Source organism: Procambarus clarkii, chromosome 14 (genome assembly GCF_040958095.1).
Source record: "Procambarus clarkii isolate CNS0578487 chromosome 14, FALCON_Pclarkii_2.0, whole genome shotgun sequence".
NCBI classification, from domain to species: Eukaryota; Metazoa; Arthropoda; class Malacostraca; order Decapoda; family Cambaridae; genus Procambarus; species Procambarus clarkii.
In genome coordinates, this window is record NC_091163.1 from 49,994,668 (window position 1) to 50,021,829 (window position 27,162).

The following is a 27,162-nucleotide window of genomic DNA, read 5'->3' on the forward strand; positions in this document are numbered from 1 at the left end:
GTGAGAAGGTTGTGTGTGTGGTGGTTGCGAGTGTGTTGGTTGCGAGTTTGGTGGTTGTGTGTGTGTGCGATGGTTGTGTGTGTGCGGTCGTTGTGTGTGTGCGGTGGTTGTGTGTGTGGTTGTTGTGAGTGAGGTTGTGTGTGTGGTGTTTGTGAGTGTGGTGGTTGTGTGTGATGGTTGTGTGTGTGTGATGGTTGTGTGAGTGTGGTGGTTGTGTGTGTGTGGTGGTTGTGTGTGTGGTGGTTGTGTGTGTGGTGGTGGTGAGTGTGGTGGTGGTGAGTGTGGTGGTGGTGAGTGTGGTGGTGGTGTGTGTGGTGGTGGTGAGTGTGTGTGGTGGTGTGTGTGGTGGTGGTGTGTGTGGTGGTGGTGTGTGTGGTGGTGGTGAGTGTGGTGGTGGTGAGTGTGGTGGTGGTGTGTGTGTTGGTTGTGTGTGTGGTGGTTGTGTGTGTGGTGGTGGTGGTGAGTGTGGTGGTGGTGTGTGTGGTGGTTGTGTGTGTGGTGGTTGTGAGTGAGATGGTTGTGTGGTGTGTGGTGGTGTGTGTGGTGGTGGTGTGTGTGGTGGTGGTGTGTGTGGTGGTTGTGAGTGTGGTGGTGGTGTGTGTGGTGGTGGTGTGTGTGGTGGTTGTGTGTGTGGTGGTTGTGAGTGAGATGGTTGTGTGGTGTGGTGGTGGTGTGTGTGGTGGTGGTGAGTGTGGTGGTGGTGTGTGGTGGTGGTTGTGAGTGAGATGGTTGTGTGGTGTGGTGGTGGTGTGTGTGGTGGTGGTGAGTGTGGTGGTGGTGAGTGTGTTGGTGGTGAGTGTTGTGGTGGTGTGTGTGGTGGTGGTGTGTGTGGTGGTTGTGTGTGTGGTGGTTGTGAGTGTGTTGGTTGTGAGTGAGATGGTTGTGTGTGGTGGTGGTGTGTGTGGTGGTGGTGAGTGTGGTGGTGGTGAGTGTGGTGGTGGTGAGTGTGGTGGTGGTGAGTGTGGTGGTGGTGAGTGTGGTGGTGGTGAGTGTGGTGGTGGTGAGTGTGTTGGTGGTGAGTGTGGTGGTGGTGTGTGTGGTGGTGGTGTGTGTGGTGGTGGTGAGTGTGGTGGTGGTGAGTGTGTTGGTGGTGAGTGTGGTGGTGGTGAGTGTGTTGGTGGTGAGTGTGGTGGTGGTGAGTGTGGTGGTGGTGAGTGTGGTGGTGGTGTGTGTGGTGGTGGTGTGTGTGGTGGTGGTGAGTGTGGTGGTGGTGTGTGTGGTGGTGGTGAGTGTGGTGGTGGTGAGTGTGGTGGTGGTGTGTGTGGTGGTGGTGAATGTGGTGGTGGTGTGTGTGGTGGTTGTGAGTGTGGTGGTGGTGAGTGTGGTGGTGGTGAGTGTGGTGGTGGTGAGTGTGGTGGTGGTGAGTGTGGTGGTGGTGTGTGTGGTGGTGGTGTGTGTGGTGGTGGTGAGTGTGGTGGTGGTGAGTGTGGTGGTGGTGAGTGTGGTGGTGGTGTGTGTGGTGGTGGTGTGTGTGGTGGTTGTGAGTGTGGTGGTGGTGTGTGTGGTGGTTGTGAGTGAGATGGTTGTGTGGTGTGGTGGTGGTGTGTGTGGTGGTGGTGAGTGTGGTGGTGGTGAGTGTGTTGGTTGTGTGTGTGGTGGTGGTGTGGTGGTGGGGTGTGTGTGGTGGTGGTGAGTGTGGTGGTTGTGAGTGTGGTGGTTGTGTGTGTGTTGGTTGTGAGTGAGATGGTTGTGTGTGGTGGTGGTGTGTGTGGTGGTGGTGAGTGTGGTGGTGGTGAGTGTGTTGGTGGTGAGTGTGGTGGTGGTGGTGAGTGTGGTGGTGGTGTGTGTGGTGGTTGTGAGTGTGGTGGTTGTGAGTGTGGTGGTTGTGAGTGAAATGGTTGTGTGTGGTGGTGGTTGTGAGTGTGGTGGTTGTGAGTGAGATGGTTGTGTGTGGTGGTGGTGTGTGTGGTGGTGTGTGTGTGGTGGTGGTGAGTGTGGTGGTGGTGAGTGTGTTGGTGGTGAGTGTGGTGGTTGTGTGTGTGGTGGTTGTGAGTGTGGTGGTGGTGGTGAGTGTGGTGGTGGTGTGTGTGGTGGTTGTGTGTGTGGTGGTTGTGAGTGAGATGGTTGTGTGTGTGGTGGTTGTGTGTGTCTGTGGTGCTTGTGTGAGTGTGGTGGTTGTGTGTGTGTGTGGTGGTTGTGTGTGTTTGGTGGTGGTGTGTGTGGTGGTGGTGAGTGTGGTGGTTGTGAGTGTGGTGGTTGTGAGTGTGGTGGTTGTGTGTGTGTGGTGATTGTGTGTGTGTGGTGGTGGTGAGTGTGGTGGTTGTGAGTGTGGTGGTTGTGTGTGTGGTGTTTGTGTGTGTGGTGGTTGAGTGTGTGGTGGTTGTGAGTGTGGTGGTTGTGTGTGTGGTGGTTGTGAGATGGTTGTGTGTGGTGGTTGTGTGTGTGGTGGTGGTGAGTGTGGTGGTTGGGTGTGTGGTGGTTGTGAGTGTGGTGGTTGTGTGTGTGGTGGTTGTGAGATGGTTGTGTGTGTGGTGGTTGTGTGTGTGGTGGTTGTGAGTGTGGTGGTTGTGTGTGTGTGTTGGTTGTGTGTGGTGGTTGTGTGTGGTGGTTGTGTGTGTGGTGGTTGTGTGTGTGTGGTGGTTCTGTGTGAGATGGTTGTGTGTGGTGGTTGTGTGTGGTGGTTGTGTGTGTGGTGGTTGTGAGTGTGTTGGTTGTGAGTGAGATGGTTGTGTGTGTGTGGTGTTTGTGAGTGTGGTGGTTGTGTGTGATGGTTGTGTGTGTGTGATGATTGTGTGAGTGTGGTGGTTGTGTGTGTGTGGTGGTTTGTGTGTGTGTGGTGGTGGTGTATGGTGGAGGTGGTGTGTGTGGTGGTGGTGTGTGTGGTGGTGGTGAGTGTGGTGGTGGTGAGTGTGTTGGTGGTGAGTGTGGTGGTTGTGTGTGTGGTGGTTGTGAGTGTGGTGGTGGTGGTGAGTGTGGTGGTGGTGTGTGTGGTGGTTGTGTGTGTGGTGGTTGTGAGTGAGATGGTTGTGTGTGTGGTGGTTGTGTGTGTCTGTGGTGCTTGTGTGAGTGTGGTGGTTGTGTGTGTGTGTGGTGGTTGTGTGTGTTTGGTGGTGGTGTGTGTGGTGGTGGTGAGTGTGGTGGTTGTGAGTGTGGTGGTTGTGAGTGTGGTGGTTGTGTGTGTGTGGTGATTGTGTGTGTGTGGTGGTGGTGAGTGTGGTGGTTGTGAGTGTGGTGGTTGTGTGTGTGGTGTTTGTGTGTGTGGTGGTTGAGTGTGTGGTGGTTGTGAGTGTGGTGGTTGTGTGTGTGGTGGTTGTGAGATGGTTGTGTGTGGTGGTTGTGTGTGTGGTGGTGGTGAGTGTGGTGGTTGGGTGTGTGGTGGTTGTGAGTGTGGTGGTTGTGTGTGTGGTGGTTGTGAGATGGTTGTGTGTGTGGTGGTTGTGTGTGTGGTGGTTGTGAGTGTGGTGGTTGTGTGTGTGTGTTGGTTGTGTGTGGTGGTTGTGTGTGGTGGTTGTGTGTGTGGTGGTTGTGTGTGTGTGTGGTTCTGTGTGAGATGGTTGTGTGTGGTGGTTGTGTGTGGTGGTTGTGTGTGTGGTGGTTGTGAGTGTGTTGGTTGTGAGTGAGATGGTTGTGTGTGTGTGGTGTTTGTGAGTGTGGTGGTTGTGTGTGATGGTGTGTGTGTGTGATGATTGTGTGAGTGTGGTGGTTGTGTGTGTGTGGTGGTTGTGTGTGTGTGGTGGTGGTGTATGGTGGAGGTGGTGTGTGTGGTGGTGGTGAGTGTGGTGGTGGTGAGCGTGGTGGTGGTGTGTGTGGTGGTGTGTGTGGTGGTGGTGATTGTGGTGGTGGTGAGTGTGGTGGTGGTGAGTGTGGAGGTGGTGTGTGTGGTGGTGGTGGTGAGAGTGGTGGTGGTGGTGAGTGTGGTGGTGGTGAGTGTGGTGGTGGTGGGTGTGGTAGTGGTGTGTGTGTGGTGGTGGTGTGTAAATGAAATAAAAAATATATATCTCTTTGATTTATAAAACAACAAAGAAATATATTTTTTATTTCATTTACACACCACCACCACACACACACCACTACCACACCCACCACCACCACACTCACCACCACCACACTCACCACCACCACCACTCTCACCACCACCACCACACACACCACCTCCACACTCACCACCACCACACTCACCACCACCACAATCACCACCACCACACACACCACCACACACACCACCACCACGCTCACCACCACCACACTCACCACCACCACACACACCACCTCCACCATACACCACCACCACACACACACAACCACCACACACACACAACCACCACACTCACACAATCATCACACACACACAACCATCACACACAACCACCACACTCACAAACACCACACACACACAACCATCTCACTCACAACCAACACACTCACAACCACCACACACACAACCACACACACAACCACCACACACAACCATCTCACACAGAACCACCACACACACACAACCACCACACACACAACCACCACACACAACCACCACACACAACCAACACACACACACAACCACCACACTCACAACCACCACACACACAACCACCACACACACAACCATCTCACAACCACCACACACACAACCACCACACTCACAACCACCACACACCCAACCACCACACTCACCACCACCACACACACAACCACCACACACAACCATCTCACAACCACCACACACACAACCACCACACTCACAACCACCACACACTCAACCACCACACACACAAACACCACACACACAACCACCACACTCACAACCACCACACTCACCACCACCACACACACACAATCACCACACACACACAACCACCACACTCACAACCACCACACTCACAACCACCACACTCACCACCACCACACACACCACCACCAAACACACACAACCACCACACACACACACAACCACCACACTCACACAAGCACCACAGACACACACAACCACCACACACACAACCATCTCACTCACAACCACCACACACACAACCACCACACACACCACCACCACACTCACCACCACCACCACACTCACAACCACCACACACACAACCACCACACTCACCACCAACACACTCACCACCACCACACTCACCACCACCACACACACCACCACCACACACACCACCTCCACCATACACCACCACCACACACACACAACCACCACACACACACAACCACCACACTCACACAATCATCACACACACACAACCATCACACACAACCACCACACTCACAAACACCACACACACACAACCATCTCACTCACAACCAACACACTCACAACCACCACACACACAACCACCACACACAACCACCACACACAACCATCTCACACAGAACCACCACACACACACAACCACCACACACACAACCACCACACACAACCACCACACACAACCAACACACACACACAACCACCACACTCACAACCACCACACACACAACCACCACACACACAACCATCTCACAACCACCACACACACAACCACCACACTCACAACCACCACACACCCAACCACCACACTCACCACCACCACACACACAACCACCACACACAACCATCTCACAACCACCACACACACAACCACCACACTCACAACCACCACACACTCAACCACCACACACACAAACACCACACACACAACCACCACACTCACAACCACCACACTCACCACCACCACACACACACAATCACCACACACACACAACCACCACACTCACAACCACCACACTCACAACCACCACACTCACCACCACCACACACACCACCACCAAACACACACAACCACCACACACACACACAACCACCACACTCACACAAGCACCACAGACACACACAACCACCACACACACAACCATCTCACTCACAACCACCACACACACAACCACCACACACACCACCACCACACTCACCACCACCACCACACTCACAACCACCACACACACAACCACCACACTCACCACCAACACACTCACCACCACCACACTCACCACCACCACACACACCACCACCACACACACCACCACCACACACAACCATCTCACTCACAACCACCACACTCACAACCACCACCACACACAACCATTTCACTCACAACCACCACACTCACAACCACCACACTCACAACCACCACACACACCACCACCACACTCACCACCACCACCACACTCACCACCAACACACTCACCACCACCACACTCACCACCACCACACACACCACCACCACACACAACCATCTCACTCACAACCAACACACACACAACCACCACACTCACAACCACCACACTCACCACCACCACACACACCACCACCACACACACCACCACCACACACACAACCAACACACTCACCACCACCACACTCACCACCACCACACACACCACCACCACACCACACAACCATCTCACTCACAACCACCACACACACCACCACCACACTCACAACCACCACACACACCACCACCACACACACCACCACCACACTCACCACCACCACACTCACCACCACCACACTCACCACCACCACACACACCACCACCACACACACCACCACCACACTCACCACCACCACACTCACCACCACCACACTCACCACCACCACACTCACCACCACCACACTCACAACCACCACACACACCACCACCACATTCACCACCACCACACACACCACCACCACACTCACCACCACCACACTCACCACCACCACACACACCACCACCACACTCACCACCACCACACACACCACCACCACACACACCACCACCACACTCACCACCACCACACTCACCACCACCACACTCACCACCAACACACTCACCACCACCACACTCACCACCAACACACTCACCACCACCACACTCACCACCACCACACACACCACCACCACACACACCACCACCACACTCACCACCAACACACTCACCACCACCACACTCACCACCACCACACTCACCACCACCACACTCACCACCACCACACTCACCACCACCACACTCACCACCACCACACTCACCACCACCACACACACCACCACCACACACAACCATCTCACTCACAACCAACACACTCACAACCACCACACACACAACCACCACACACACCACCACCACACACACCACCACAACACTCACCACCAACACACTCACCACCACCACACTCACCACCACCACACACACCACCACCACACCACACAACCATCTCACTCACAACCACCACACACACCACCACCACACTCACCACCACCACACACACCACCACCACACCACACAACCATCTCACTCACAACCACCACACACACAACCACCACACACACCACCACCACACACACCACCACCACACTCACAACCACCACACACACCACCACCACACACACCACCACCACACACACCACCACCACACCACACAACCATCTCACTCACAACCACCACACACACAACCACCACACACACCACCACCACACTCACCACCACCACCACACACACAACCACCACACACACAACCAACACACACACCACCACCACACTCACCACCACCACACTCACCACCACCACACACACCACCACCACACACACCACCACCACACACACCACCACACACACTCACCACCACCACACACACCACCACCACACTCACCACCACCACACTCACCACCACCACACTCACCACCACCACACACACAACCACCACACACACAACCACCACACACACACAACCACCACACTCACACAACCATCACACACACACAACCATCACACACAACCACCACACTCACAAACACCACACACACAACCTCACTCACAACAACCACACACACAACCACCGCACACACACAACGACCGCACACACACAACCATCGCACACACACACAACCACCAAACTCGCAACCAACACACTCGCAACCACCACACACACAACCTTCTCACTCACAACCACCACAACACACACAACCACCAAACTCACAACCAATACACACAACCACCACACACACAACCATCTCACTCACAACCACCACACACACAACCACCACACACACAACCACAAACACAACCACCACAAACACAACCATCGTAGTGAGTGGTAGTGAGTGGTAGTGAGTGGTAGTGAGTGTAGTAGTGATAGTAGAGTGTAGGAGTGTAGTAGTGATAGTAGAGTGGTAGTGAGTGTAGTAGTGAGTGGTAGTGAGTGATGGTTGTGGTGTGATCAGTCCTCCTGGACTGATCAACCAGCAACCAGGAGGCGTGGTCGACGACCGGGCCGCGGGGACACTAAGCCCCGGAAGCACCTCAAGGTAGGTGGTTGTGAGAGTGTGGTGGTTGTGTGTGTGGTGGTTGTGTGTGTGGTGGTTGTGGGTGTGGTGGTTGTGTGTGTGGTGGTTGTGTTTGTGGTGGTTGTGTGTGTGTGGTGGTTGTGAGTGTGGTGGTTGTGTGTGTGGTGGTTGTGAGTGTGGTGGTTGTGTGTGTGGTGGTTGTGAGTGTGGTGGTTGTGTGTCCATCACACACACAACCACCACACTCACAACCACCACACTCACAACCACCACACACACAACCACCACAAACACAACAACTGTGGGTTATTTGGGCTTGATTCTGATTAATTAATAATTAAAATAGTAAATTAAATTACGAAGGACCACCCGCTTTTAAAGTAAAGAGGGAAACTGAGAATTTCAGATCATTAGATAAAATTCTAGAGAAAACCAGTGACTATGGATATGACTAGAAAGTATGATCATAAGAATAATTAATGGGCTGTATTATTAAAGAAACAAACCTCAAACACCTACATTGGGGGGTTATTACTGGAGGTCAGTACGTCCAGGAATCAGTGTGGTTCGTTCACTAATTCAATTAATAATAATCTAATCCTATAAATAATGCTGAATATAATATTATTCATATAAAGAAGAACATGAATATGAGCATAGTAATGAGTTACAGTAAATCACACATTAATATTAAACATTCTGAATGTATCAAATTGCTAGAATATGGAAAAAAAGAAATAAGCCTTAGCTTGTAGTAGGTTCCTTTAGATAACTCTGGAAGTCCTCTTAATCTCCAAGTCTGGTACACGGACGAATGGCACGATTAACATGGAGAAGGCAGCGTGAGGAATTCGTCTCTCGAGCTGCAAGATAAATAACTACCAGTAGCAATTGATTTAACTACTCAATTCATATTCAAGATTATTGATATCTACAGATGGAATTCTAATCACCTGTTATTAGGTGTTATCTCGCCGCGTGACGAACAATCACCCCGCTATTATTAAACATGTAAATGATGCATCAAATAAAAGGTACTTAGCTGTGGGCACTGTATAAGTATTAAGATTGCCGTAATTTCGCATCCCAGGCTCCGGTGAACCTATCCTGGATTGATGCGTTTCAAGCTGGCTGATCACGTGTCGTCAGGAACCAAGTCTAGGGGTCCCTCATTTAACACCAGCACTAGTTGAAGATATTATCTGCAAGGTCGTTCACGCCTCACAGTGGCGGCTTTCATCTGCGGATGAATAACACCTGCCCGATTTACTGGGCAACGGCGTCGTTTATGAGTACGGTAAGTGCAGTTCTGCTTCCTTCCGGCTCTGCACGTGTCCGCGTACCGACTGTGGGGGATGGCGTCCCTCCAACCCACGCCGAGTCGACGTTCATAACACAAATTATTGTCTTGAACATTAATATTTCTCGCATTCGCGCTTGAAACTCTAAAGACTGGACGGGTTTATTATTTAGAGGAACGAAATATTATTATTTAACTATTTAAGAATAGTAAATATATAAGGGAGAGGAATTAATGTCTCCCCATGGCATTCATTGATGACGTTAACACTATCGCGAGGTAGACGCTATGATTCTAACGCTCTATTCGGCTTTTAGTTAGAGAACAATTCGTCTGCAATCAGTTGTCATACAGAATGCTTTAATTATGGAGAATCGTATTTAATTCTCACACAAATTGAATATAATGTGTTTTACTGTAAAGAAATCTGACGCAATACTGGCGTCAGGTGACGTGAGAATTCTAGCCTAATGCACAGATGAATTATTAGTACAGGAGAATTCTACGAGTTGTTAATTTTACTTACTACAATATTAAGTATGGTTAGTAATAAGTAATGAGAATACAACAATGTTGTATTCGATGTTGGAAATATCCAACAACAACCACACTCACAACCACCACACACACAACCACCACACACACAACCACCACACACACAACCACCACACACACAACCACCACAAACACAACCACCACACACACAACCACCACACACACAACCACCACACACACAACCACCACACACACAACCACCAACACACAACCACCACACACACAACCACTACACACACAACCACCACACACACAACCACCACACACCACCACAACCACACAACCATCACACACACATCAGAGATAAGAGAGGGAATAGCTAACCAGGAACCACTGGAAGAGTTTGAGATTACCAGCAGGGAAGTAAGGAAGTGTTTACTAGAATTGGATGTGACAAAGGCTATAGGTCCAGATGGAATCTCCCCTTGGATACTAAAGGAAGGAGCAGAAGAACCGTGCCTCCTGCTCTCCATGGTGTATAACAAATCACTGGCAACAGGGGAACTGCCAGAAATTTGGAAAGCAGCTAACGTAGTCCCGATATACAAGAAAGGGGATAGACAGGAGGCACTGAATTACAGACCAGTGTCCCTAACCTGCATACCATGCAAGTTGATGGAGAAGATTGTGCGAAGAAAGCTAGTGGAACATCTGGAGCGAAAGAACTTTGTAACACAGCATCAACATGGATTCAGGGATGGCAGGTCCTGCCTCACAGGGTTACTTGAATTCTACGACCAGGCAACAAAAATAAGGCAAGAAAGAGAAGGGTGGGCAGACTGCATATTTTTGGATTGTCAGAAAGCCTTTGACACAGTGCCACACAAGAGGCTAGTGAAAAAACTGGAGATGCAGGCTGGAGTCAAAGGGAAGGTACTCCGTTGGATACAGGAGTACCTAAGTAACAGGAGACAACGAGTCAGTGTGAGGGGTGAGGTCTCAGATTGGCGAGACGTTACGAGTGGAGTACCGCAGGGGTCAGTCCTTGGACCTATACTGTTTCTGATATATGTAAATGATCTTCCAGAGGGTATAGAATCGTTTCTCTCAATGTTTGCCGATGATGCAAAAATTATGAGGAGGATTGAAACTGAGGACGATAGTAGGAGGCTACAAGATGACCTAGACAGACTGAGTGAATGGTCCAACAAATGGCTGTTGAAGTTCAACCCGAGTAAATGCAAAGTAATGAAACTAGGTGGTGGAAATAGGAGGCCAAACACAGGATACAGAATAGGAGATGAAGTACTTAATGAAACGAACAGAGAGAAAGATCTAGGAGTTGATATCACACCAAACCTGTCTCCTGAAGCCCACATAAAAAGAATAACGTCTGCGGCATATGCGAGGCTGGCTAACATCAGAACAGCGTTCAGGAACCTGTGTAAGGAATCATTCAGAATCTTGTACACCACATATGTAAGACCAATCCTGGAGTATGCGGCCCCAGCATGGAGCCCGTACCTTGTCAAGCACAAGACGAAGCTGGAAAAAGTCCAAAGGTATGACACTAGACTAGTCCCAGAACTAAGAGGCATGAGTTACGAGGAAAGGCTGCGGGAAATGCACCTTACGACACTGGAAGACAAAAGAGTAAGGGGAGACATGATCACAACCTACAAAATCCTCATAGGAATCGACCGGGTAAACAAGGATAAACTTTTCAACACTGGTGGGACGCGAACAAGGGGACACAGGTGGAAACTGTGTACTCACATGAGCCACAAAGACGTTAGTAGGAACTTTTTCAGTGTCAGAGTAGTTAACGGATGGAATGCATTAGGCAGTGATGTGGTGGAGGCTGACTCCATACTCAGTTTTAAATGTAGATATGATAGAGCTCAGTAGGCTCAGGAATCTGTACACCAGTTGATTGACAGTTGAGAGGCGGGACCAAAGAGCCAAAGCTCAACCCCCGCAAGCACAAATAGGTGAGTACAAATAGGTGAGTACACAACCACCACACACACAACCACCACACACACACAACCACCACAAACATAACCATGACACACAACTATCACACACACAACCATCACACACACAACCACCACACACAACCACCACACTCACAACCACCACACACACAACCACCACACTCACAACCACCACACACACAACCACCACACACACCACCACCACACTCACCACCACCATACACACCACCACCACACTCACCACCACCATACACACAACCACCACAAACACAACCACCACACACACAACCACCACACACACAACCAACACACACACAACCACCACACACACAACCACCACACACAAGCATCTCACTCACAACCACCACACACACAACCACCACACACACCACCACCACACTCACTACCACCACCACACACACAACCACCACACTCACCACCACCACACACACCACGACCACAATCACCACCACCACACTCACCACCACCACACTCACCACCACCACACTCACCACCACCACACACACCACCACCACACTCACCACCACCACACTCACCACCACCACACACACCACCACCACACACACACCACTACCACACCCACCACCACCACACTCACCACCACCACACTCACCACCACCACTCTCACCACCACCACCACACACACCACCTCCACACTCACCACCACCACACTCACCACCACCACAATCACCACCACCACACACACCACCACACACACCACCACCACGCTCACCACCACCACACTCACCACCACCACACACACCACCTCCACCACACACCACCACCACACACACAACCACCACACACACACAACCACCACACTCACACAATCATCACACACACACAACCATCACACACAACCACCACACTCACAAACACCACACACACACAACCATCTCACTCACAACCAACACACTCACAACCACCACACACACAACCACCACACACAACCACCACACACAACCATCTCACACAGAACCACCACACACACACAACCACCACACACACAACCACCACACACAACCACCACACACAACCAACACACACACACAACCACCACACTCACAACCACCACACACACAACCACCACACACACAACCATCTCACAACCACCACACACAACCACCACACACACAACCACCACACTCACAACCACCACACTCACCACCACCACACACACAACCACCACACACAACCATCTCACAACCACCACACACACAACCACCACACTCACAACCACCACACACTCAACCACCACACACACAACCACCACACACACAACCACCACACTCACAACCACCACACTCACCACCACCACACACACACAATCACCACACACACACAACCACCACACTCACAACCACCACACTCACAACCACCACACTCACCACCACCACACACACCACCACCAAACACACACAACCACCACACACACACACAACCACCACACTCACACAAGCACCACAGACACACACAACCACCACACACACAACCATCTCACTCACAACCACCACACACACAACCACCACACACACCACCACCACACTCACCACCACCACCACACTCACAACCACCACACACACAACCACCACACTCACCACCAACACACTCACCACCACCACACTCACCACCACCACACTCACCACCACCACACACACCACCACCACACACACCACCACCACACACAACCATCTCACTCACAACCACCACACTCACAACCACCACCACACACAACCATTTCACTCACAACCACCACACTCACAACCACCACACTCACAACCACCACACACACCACCACCACACTCACCACCACCACCACACTCACCACCAACACACTCACCACCACCACACTCACCACCACCACACACACCACCACCACACACAACCATCTCACTCACAACCAACACACACACAACCACCACACTCACAACCACCACACTCACCACCACCACACACACCACCACCACACACACCACCACCACACACACAACCAACACACTCACCACCACCACACTCACCACCACCACACACACCACCACCACACCACACAACCATCTCACTCACAACCACCACACACACCACCACCACACTCACAACCACCACACACACCACCACCACACTCACCACCACCACACTCACCACCACCACACACACCACCACCACACTCACCACCACCACACTCACCACCACCACACTCACCACCACCACACTCACCACCACCACACTCACCACCACCACACTCACAACCACCACACACACCACCACCACATTCACCACCACCACACACACCACCACCACACTCACCACCACCACACTCACCACCACCACACACACCACCACCACACTCACCACCACCACACACACCACCACCACACACACCACCACCACACTCACCACCACCACACTCACCACCACCACACTCACCACCAACACACTCACCACCACCACACTCACCACCAACACACTCACCACCACCACACTCACCACCACCACACACACCACCACACACACCACCACCACACTCACCACCAACACACTCACCACCACCACACTCACCACCACCACACTCACCACCACCACACTCACCACCACCACACTCACCACCACCACACACACCACCACCACACACAACCATCTCACTCACAACCAACACACTCACAACCACCACACACACAACCACCACACACACCACCACCACACACACCACCACCACACACACCACCACCACACTCACCACCAACACACTCACCACCACCACACTCACCACCACCACACACACCACCACCACACCACACAACCATCTCACTCACAACCACCACACACACCACCACCACACTCACCACCACCACACACACCACCACCACACCACACAACCATCTCACTCACAACCACCACACACACAACCACCACACACACCACCACCACACACACCACCACCACACTCACAACCACCACACACACCACCACCACACACACCACCACCACACACACCACCACCACACCACACAACCATCTCACTCACAACCACCACACACACAACCACCACACACACCACCACCACACTCACCACCACCACCACACACACAACCACCACACACACAACCAACACACACACCACCACCACACTCACCACCACCACACTCACCACCACCACACACACCACCACCACACTCACCACCACCACACTCACCACCACCACACCACCACCACCACACACACCACCACCACACACACCACCACACACACCACCACCACACTCACCACCACCACACTCACCACCACCACACACACAACCACCACACACACAACCACCACACACACACAACCACCACACTCACACAACCATCACACACACACAACCATCACACACAACCACCACACTCACAAACACCACACACACAACCTCACTCACAACAACCACACACACAACGACCGCACACACACAACGACCGCACACACACAACCATCGCACACACACACAACCACCAAACTCGCAACCAACACACTCACAACCACCACACACACAACCTTCTCACTCACAACCACCACAACACACACAACCACCAAACTCACAACCAATACACACAACCACCACACACACAACCATCTCACTCACAACCACCACACACACAACCACCACACACACAACCACAAACACAACCACCACAAACACAACCATCGTAGTGAGTGGTAGTGAGTGGTAGTGAGTAGTAGTGAGTGGTAGTGAGTGTAGTAGTGATAGTAGAGTGTAGGAGTGTAGTAGTGATAGTAGAGTGGTAGTGAGTGTAGTAGTGAGTGGTAGTGAGTGATGGTTGTGGTGTGATCAGTCCTCCTGGACTGATCAACCAGCAACCAGGAGGCGTGGTCGACGACCGGGCCGCGGGGACACTAAGCCCCGGAAGCACCTCAAGGTAGGTGGTTGTGAGAGTGTGGTGGTTGTGTGTGTGGTGGTTGTGTGTGTGGTGGTTGTGGGTGTGGTGGTTGTGTGTGTGGTGGTTGTGTTTGTGGTGGTTGTGTGTGTGGTGGTTGTGAGTGTGGTGGTTGTGTGTGTGGTGGTTGTGAGTGTGGTGGTTGTGTGTGTGGTGGTTGTGAGTGTGGTGGTTGTGTGTCCATCACACACACAACCATCACACACACAACCACCACACTCACAACCACCACACTCACAACCACCACACACACAACCACCACAAACACAACAACTGTGGGTTATTTGGGCTTGATTCTGATTAATTAATAATTAAAATAGTAAATTAAATTACGAAGGACCACCCGCTTTTAAAGTAAAGAGGGAAACTGAGAATTTCAGATCATTAGATAAAATTCTAGAGAAAACCAGTGACTATGGATATGACTAGAAAGTATGATCATAAGAATAATTAATGGGCTGTATTATTAAAGAAACAAACCTCAAACACCTACATTGGGGGGTTATTACTGGAGGTCAGTACGTCCAGGAATCAGTGTGGTTCGTTCACTAATTCAATTAATAATAATCTAATCCTATAAATAATGCTGAATATAATATTATTCATATAAAGAAGAACATGAATATGAGCATAGTAATGAGTTACAGTAAATCACACATTAATATTAAACATTCTGAATGTATCAAATTGCTAGAATATGGAAAAAAAGAAATAAGCCTTAGCTTGTAGTAGGTTCCTTTAGATAACTCTGGAAGTCCTCTTAATCTCCAAGTCTGGTACACGGACGAATGGCACGATTAACATGGAGAAGGCAGCGTGACGAATTCGTCTCTCGAGCTGCAAGATAAATAACTACCAGTAGCAATTGATTTAACTACTCAATTCATATTCAAGATTATTGATATCTACAGATGGAATTCTAATCACCTGTTATTAGGTGTTATCTCGCCGCGTGACGAACAATCACCCCGCTATTATTAAACATGTAAATGATGCATCAAATAAAAGGTACTTAGCTGTGGGCACTGTATAAGTATTAAGATGCCGTAATTTCGCATCCCAGGCTCCGGTGAACCTATCCTGGATTGATGCGTTTCAAGCTGGCTGATCACGTGTCGTCAGGAACCAAGTCTAGGGGTCCCTCATTTAACACCAGCACTAGTTGAAGATATTATCTGCAAGGTCGTTCACGCCTCACAGTGGCGGCTTTCATCTGCGGATGAATAACACCTGCCCGATTTACTGGGCAACGGCGTCGTTTATGAGTACGGTAAGTGCAGTTCTGCTTCCTTCCGGCTCTGCACGTGTCCGCGTACCGACTGTGGGGGATGGCGTCCCTCCAACCCACGCCGAGTCGACGTTCATAACACAAATTATTGTCTTGAACATTAATATTTCTCGCATTCGCGCTTGAAACTCTAAAGACTGGACGGGTTTATTATTTAGAGGAACGAAATATTATTATTTAACTATTTAAGAATAGTAAATATATAAGGGAGAGGAATTAATGTCTCCCCATGGCATTCATTGATGACGTTAACACTATCGCGAGGTAGACGCTATGATTCTAACGCTCTATTCGGCTTTTAGTTAGAGAACAATTCGTCTGCAATCAGTTGTCATACAGAATGCTTTAATTATGGAGAATCGTATTTAATTCTCACACAAATTGAATATAATGTGTTTTACTGTAAAGAAATCTGACGCAATACTGGCGTCAGGTGACGTGAGAATTCTAGCCTAATGCACAGATGAATTATTAGTACAGGAGAATTCTACGAGTTGTTAATTTTACTTACTACAATATTAAGTATGGTTAGTAATAAGTAATGAGAATACAACAATGTTGTATTCGATGTTGGAAATATCCAACAACAACCACACTCACAACCACCACACACACAACCACCACACACACAACCACCACACACACAACCACCACACACACAACCACCACAAACACAACCACCACACACACAACCACCACACACACAACCACCACACACACAACCACCACACACACAACCACCAACACACAACCACCACACACACAACCACTACACACACAACCACCACACACACAACCACCACACACCACCACAACCACACAACCATCACACACACATCAGAGATAAGAGAGGGAATAGCTAACCAGGAACCACTGGAAGAGTTTGAGATTACCAGCAGGGAAGTAAGGAAGTGTTTACTAGAATTGGATGTGACAAAGGCTATAGGTCCAGATGGAATCTCCCCTTGGATACTAAAGGAAGGAGCAGAAGAACCGTGCCTCCTGCTCTCCATGGTGTATAACAAATCACTGGCAACAGGGGAACTGCCAGAAATTTGGAAAGCAGCTAACGTAGTCCCGATATACAAGAAAGGGGATAGACAGGAGGCACTGAATTACAGACCAGTGTCCCTAACCTGCATACCATGCAAGTTGACGGAGAAGATTGTGCGAAGAAAGCTAGTGGAACATCTGGAGCGAAAGAACTTTGTAACACAGCATCAACATGGATTCAGGGATGGCAGGTCCTGCCTCACAGGGTTACTTGAATTCTACGACCAGGCAACAAAAATAAGGCAAGAAAGAGAAGGGTGGGCAGACTGCATATTTTTGGATTGTCAGAAAGCCTTTGACACAGTGCCACACAAGAGGCTAGTGAAAAAACTGGAGATGCAGGCTGGAGTCAAAGGGAAGGTACTCCGTTGGATACAGGAGTACCTAAGTAACAGGAGACAACGAGTCAGTGTGAGGGGTGAGGTCTCAGATTGGCGAGACGTTACGAGTGGAGTACCGCAGGGGTCAGTCCTTGGACCTATACTGTTTCTGATATATGTAAATGATCTTCCAGAGGGTATAGAATCGTTTCTCTCAATGTTTGCCGATGATGCAAAAATTATGAGGAGGATTGAAACTGAGGACGATAGTAGGAGGCTACAAGATGACCTAGACAGACTGAGTGAATGGTCCAACAAATGGCTGTTGAAGTTCAACCCGAGTAAATGCAAAGTAATGAAACTAGGTGGTGGAAATAGGAGGCCAAACACAGGATACAGAATAGGAGATGAAGTACTTAATGAAACGAACAGAGAGAAAGATCTAGGAGTTGATATCACACCAAACCTGTCTCCTGAAGCCCACATAAAAAGAATAACGTCTGCGGCATATGCGAGGCTGGCTAACATCAGAACAGCGTTCAGGAACCTGTGTAAGGAATCATTCAGAATCTTGTACACCACATATGTAAGACCAATCCTGGAGTATGCGGCCCCAGCATGGAGCCCGTACCTTGTCAAGCACAAGACGAAGCTGGAAAAAGTCCAAAGGTATGACACTAGACTAGTCCCAGAACTAAGAGGCATGAGTTACGAGGAAAGGCTGCGGGAAATGCACCTTACGACACTGGAAGACAAAAGAGTAAGGGGAGACATGATCACAACCTACAAAATCCTAAGAGGAATCGACCGGGTAAACAAGGATAAACTTTTCAACACTGGTGGGACGCGAACAAGGGGACACAGGTGGAAACTGTGTACTCACATGAGCCACAAAGACGTTAGTAGGAACTTTTTCAGTGTCAGAGTAGTTAACGGATGGAATGCATTAGGCAGTGATGTGGTGGAGGCTGACTCCATACTCAGTTTTAAATGTAGATATGATAGAGCCCAGTAGGCTCAGGAATCTGTACACCAGTTGATTGACAGTTGAGAGGCGGGACCAAAGAGCCAAAGCTCAACCCCCGCAAGCACAAATAGGTGAGTACAAATAGGTGAGTACACAACCACCACACACACAACCACCACACACACACAACCACCACAAACATAACCATGACACACAACTATCACACACACAACCATCACACACACAACCACCACACACAACCACCACACTCACAACCACCACACACACAACCACCACACTCACAACCACCACACACACAACCACCACACACACAACCACCACACACACAACCACCACACACACAACCACCACAAACACAACCACCACACACACAACCACCACACACACAACCAACACACACACAAACCACCACACACACACACACCCACCACACTCACAACCACCACAAACACAACCGCCACACTCACAACCACCACACTCACAACCACCACACACACACAACCACCACACACACAACCACCACACACACAACCATCACACACACAACCACCACACTCACAACCACCACACACACACCCACCACACTCACAACCTCCACACACACCAACCACCACACACACAACCACCACACACACACCCACCACACTCACAACCACCACACACAACCATCACACACACAACCACCACACACACAACCACCACACCCACAACTACCACACCTACAACCACCACACCCACAACCACCACACACACAACCATCACACACACAACCATCACACACACAACCACCACACGCACAACCACCACACACACACACCAATCACACACAACCACAAACACAACCACCACACACACACAACCACCACAAACACAACCACCACACACACAACCACCACACTCTCACAACCACCACAATCTCACAACCACCACAAACACAACCACCACACACACAACCACCACACCACCACCCAAGACACTCACAACCACCACACACACAACCACCACACACACAACCACCACACAACCACCACATACACAACCACCACAAAACAACCCACACACACACAACCATCACACACATAACCACCACACACACAACCATCACACACACAACCACCACACACACAACCACACACTCTCACAACCACCACACACACAACCATCACACACACAACCACACCACAACACAAACACAACCACCACACACACACAACCACCACAAACACAACCATCACACACAACCACCACACACACAACCACCACAAACACAACCACCACACACACAACCACCACAAACACAACACCACACACACAACCACCACACACACAACCACCACAAACACAACCACCACAAACACAACCACAACACACACAACCACCACACACACAACCACCACACACAACCACGCCACACAACCAACACACACACAACTACCACACACACAACCACCACAAACACAACCACCACACACACCAATCACCACACACACACAACCACCACACTCACAACCACCACACTCACAACCACCACACACACAACCACCACACACACACACAACCACTAGACACACAACCATCACACTCACAACCACCACACACACAACCCCCAAACCCACACAACCACCACACTCATAACCATCACACAACCACCACACTCACAACCACCACACTCACAACCACCACACTCACAACCACCACACTCACAACCACCACACTCACACAACCACCACACACACAACCACCACACACACAACCACCACACACACACAACCACCACACACACACACACAACCACCACAAACACACAACCGCCACACTCACAACCACCACACTCACAACCACCACACACACACAACCACCACACACACAACCACCACACACACAACCGCCACACACACAACCACCACACTCACAACCACCACACACACACACAACTAGCACAGACACACAACCACCACAAACACACAACCGCCACACTCACAACCACCACACTCACATCAACCAAACACACACAACCACCACACACACAACCACCACACTCACAACCACCACACACACACCCACCACACTCACAACCACCACACACACAACCATCACACACACAACCACCACACACACAACCACCACACTCACAACTACCACACCTACAACCACACACCCATAACCACCACTCACAACCACCACAAACACACAACCACTACACACACAACCACCACATACACAACCATCACACTCACAACCACCACACTCACACAACCACCACACTCACAACTACCACACTCACAACCATCACACTCCAACCACCACACACACAACCACCACACACAACCATCACACACACAACCACCACACACACACAACCACCACACACACACCCATCACACACACAACCACCACACACACAACCCCCAAACACACACAACCACCACACTCACAACACCACACTCACAACCACCACACACACAACCACCACAAAAACAACCACCACACACACAACCATCACACACATAACCACCACACACACAACCATCACACACACAACCACACACACACAACCACCACACACACAACCACCACACTCACAACCACCACACACACAACCATCACACACAACCACCACACACACAACCACAAACACAACCACCACACACACACAACCACCACAAACACAACCATCACACAACCACCACAAACACAACCACCACACACACAACCACCACAAACACAACCACCACACACACAACCACCACACACACAACCACCACAAACACAACCACCACAAACACAACCACCACAAACACAACCACAACACACACAACCACCACACACACAACCACCACACACACAACCACGCCACACAACCACCACACACACAACCACCACACACACAACAACCACAAACACAACCACCACACACAACCACCACACACACCAACCACCACACACACACAACCACCACACACACAACCACCACACACTCACAACCATCACACACAACCACCACACACACAACCACAAACACCACCACACACACAACACACCACAAACACAACCAATACACACACTATCACACACACAACCACCACACTCACAACCACCACACTCACAACCACCACAACACCACAACTACCAACACACACAACCACCACACTCACAACCACCACACACACAACCACCACACACACAACCATCACACACAACCACCACACTCACAACCACCACCACACACACAACCACCACACACACACAACCACCCCACAAACACACAACCACCACACTCACAACCACCACACTCACAACCACCAAACACACACAACCACCACACACACAACCACCACACACACAACCATAACACAAACAACCACCACACTCACAACCACCACACACACACCCACCAAACTCACAACCACCACACTCACACAACCACCACACTCACACAACAACCACACACACACAACCACCACACACACACAACCACCACACTCCCAACCACCACACACACACAACCACCACTCACACAACCACCACAGACACAACCAGCATACTCACACCCAGCACACTCACAACCACCACACTCACATCCACCACACACAACCATCACACACACAACCACCACACTCACAACCACCACACACACAACCACCACACTCCACACCACCACACACACACACAACCATCACACACAACCACCACACACACAACAACCACCACACTCACACCACTACACACAACCATCACACACACAACCACCACACAAAACCACCACACACACACAACCAACACACACACACAACCACGACACACACAACCAACACACACACACAACCACCACACACAACCACCACACACACAACCATCACCCACACAACCACCACACACGCAACAAACACACACACCACCACTACACACACAACCATCACACACATAACCATCACACACACAACAACCACACACACAACCACCACACACACAACCACCACACACCACAACCACCACACACACAACTATCACACACACCACCACACACCAAACACAACACAACCACCACACACACACAACCACCACAAACACAACCATCACACACAACCACCACACACACAACCACCACACTCTCACAACCACCACAAACACAGCCATCACACACAACCACCACAAACAAACCATCACACAAAACCACCACACACACAACCACCAAACTCACAACCACAACACACACAACCACCACAAACACAACCACCACACACACAACCATCACACACATAATTACCACACACACAACCATCACACACACAACCACCACACACACAACCACCACACACTCACAACCATCACACACAACCACCACACAACACAACCACCACACACACAACCACCACAACACAACAAATACACACAACTATCACACACACAACCACCACACACACAACCACCACACACACAACCACCACAAACACTACCACCACACTCACAACCACCACACACACCACCACCACACACACCAACCACCACACACACCAACCACCACACACACACAACCACCACACTCACAACAACTACACACACAACCACCACACACACACACAACCTACACACACAACCATCACACTCACAACCACCACACACACACCCACCACAAACACAACCGCCACACTCACAACCACCACACTCACAACCACCACACACACACAACCACCACACACACAACCACCACACTCACAACCACCACACACACAACCACCACACACACAACCATCACACACAACCACCACACTCACAACAACCACCACACACACAACCACCACACACACAACCACCACACACACACAACCACCACAAACACACAACCACCACACTCACAACCACCACACTCACAACCACCAAACACACACAACCACCACACACACAACCATAACACAAACAACCACCACACTCACAACCACCACACACACACCCACCACACTCACAACCACCACACCCACAACCATCACACACACAACCACCACACACACAACCACCACACACAACCACCACACACACAACCACCATATCCACAACCACCACACACAACCATCACACACACAGCCATGACACCCACAATCACCACACCCACAACCATCACTCACACAACCACCACACTCACACACAACCACCACACACACAACCACCACACTCACAACCACCATACACGCAACCACAACACACACAACCACCACACACACCCAACCACCATACACAAACACAACCACCACACACACCCTCAACTACCACACACACACACAACCACCACACACACACGACCACCACACACACAACAACCACACACACACACAACCACCACACATCTGATGTGGTGGAGGCTGACTCCATACACAGTTTCAAATGTAGATATGATAGAGCCCAGTAGGCTCAGGAATCTGTACACCAGTTGATTGACGGTTGAGAGGCGGGACCAAAGAGCCAAAGCTCAACCCCCGCAAGCACAATTAGGTGAGTACACACACAACCAACACACACACACAACAACCAACACACCCACAACCACCACACACCCCACAACCACACACATACAAAACCACCACACACACACAACCACCACACACACTCACAACCACCACACTCGCAACCACCACACACACAACCATCACACACACAACCACCACACCCACAACCACCACACACAACCATAACACTCACAACCAACACAAACACAACCACCACACAATCACACACACAACCACCACACTCACACAACCACCACACACACACACACCAGCATACTCACACACAGCACACTCACAACCACCACACACAACCATCACACACACAACCACCACACTCACAACCACCACACACACAACCACCACACTCACAACCACCACACACACACACAACCATCACACACACAACTATCACACACACAACCACCACACACAACCACTACACACACCACCACACACACAACCACCACACACACAACCACCACACACACACAACCACCACACACACACACCACCACACACACAACCAACACACACACAACCACCACACACACAACCACCACACTCACAACAATCACACTCAACCACCACACTCACAACCACCACACACACAACCATCACCCACACAACCACCACACACGCAACCACCACACACACCACCACTACACACACAACCATCACACACATAACCATCACACACACAACCACCACACACACAACCACCACACACACAACCACCACACACACACAACTATCACACAACCACCACACACAACCACCACAAACACACCATCACACACACAACCACCACACACACAACCACCACACTCTCACAACCACCACAAACACAACCACCAACACACACACAACCACCACACACACAACCACCACACACACAACCACCACACACACAACCACCACACTCACAACCACAAACACACAACCACCACAAACACAATCACCACACACACAACCATCACACACATAATTACCACACACACAACGACCACACACCAACCACAACCACCACACACACACAACCACCACAAACACAACCAATACACACACAACTATCACCACACACAACACCACACACACAACCACCACACTCACAACCACCACACACACAACCACCACAAACGACAACCACCACACTCACAACCACCACACACACACAGCCACCACACACACAACCAGCATACTCACAACCACCACACAGAACCACCACACTCACATCCACCACACACAACCATCACACACACAACCACCACACTCACAACCACCACACACACATCCACCACACTCACAACCACCACACACACACACAACCATCACACACACAACCACCACACACACACACAACCACCACACTCACAACCACTACACACAACCATCACACACACAACAACCACACACACAACCACCACACACACACAACCAACACACACACACAACCACCACACACACAACCAACACACACACACAACCACCACACACACAACCACCACACTCACAACAATCACACTCAACCACCACACTCAAAACCACCACACACACAACCATCACCCACACAACCACCACACACGCAACCACCACACACACCACCACTACACACACATAACCATCACACACACAACCACCACACACACAACTACCACACACACAACTACCACACACACAACCACCACACACACAACTATCACACACAACCACCACACACACAACCACAAACACAACCACCACACACACAACCACCACACACACAACCACCACACACACAACCACCACACTCACAACCACCACACACACAACCACCACACACACAACCACCAAACTCACAACCACAACACACACAACCACCACAAACACAACCACCACACACACAACCACCACACACACAACCATCACACACATAATTACCACACACACAACCACCACACACACAACCACCACACACTCACAACCATCACACACAACCACCACACACACAACCACAAACACCACCACACACACACAACCACCACA

At 50.4% G+C, this 27,162-nt stretch overlaps 1 protein-coding gene across 1 annotated transcript in view; it reads right to left on the minus strand.

The window, feature by feature from the left end:
- Nucleotides 1–16,224: 16,224 nt before the first annotated feature.
- Nucleotides 16,225–27,162, minus strand: part of LOC123752485 (tripartite motif-containing protein 3-like) — a 230,595-nt gene continuing 219,657 nt past the window's right edge. Inside the window, exon 5 of the mRNA XM_069324617.1 lies at nt 16,225–16,827. Coding sequence (XP_069180718.1) covers nt 16,729–16,827 — 99 coding nt within the window. The 3' untranslated portion in view covers nt 16,225–16,728. The remainder of the gene's footprint in view (nt 16,828–27,162) is intronic.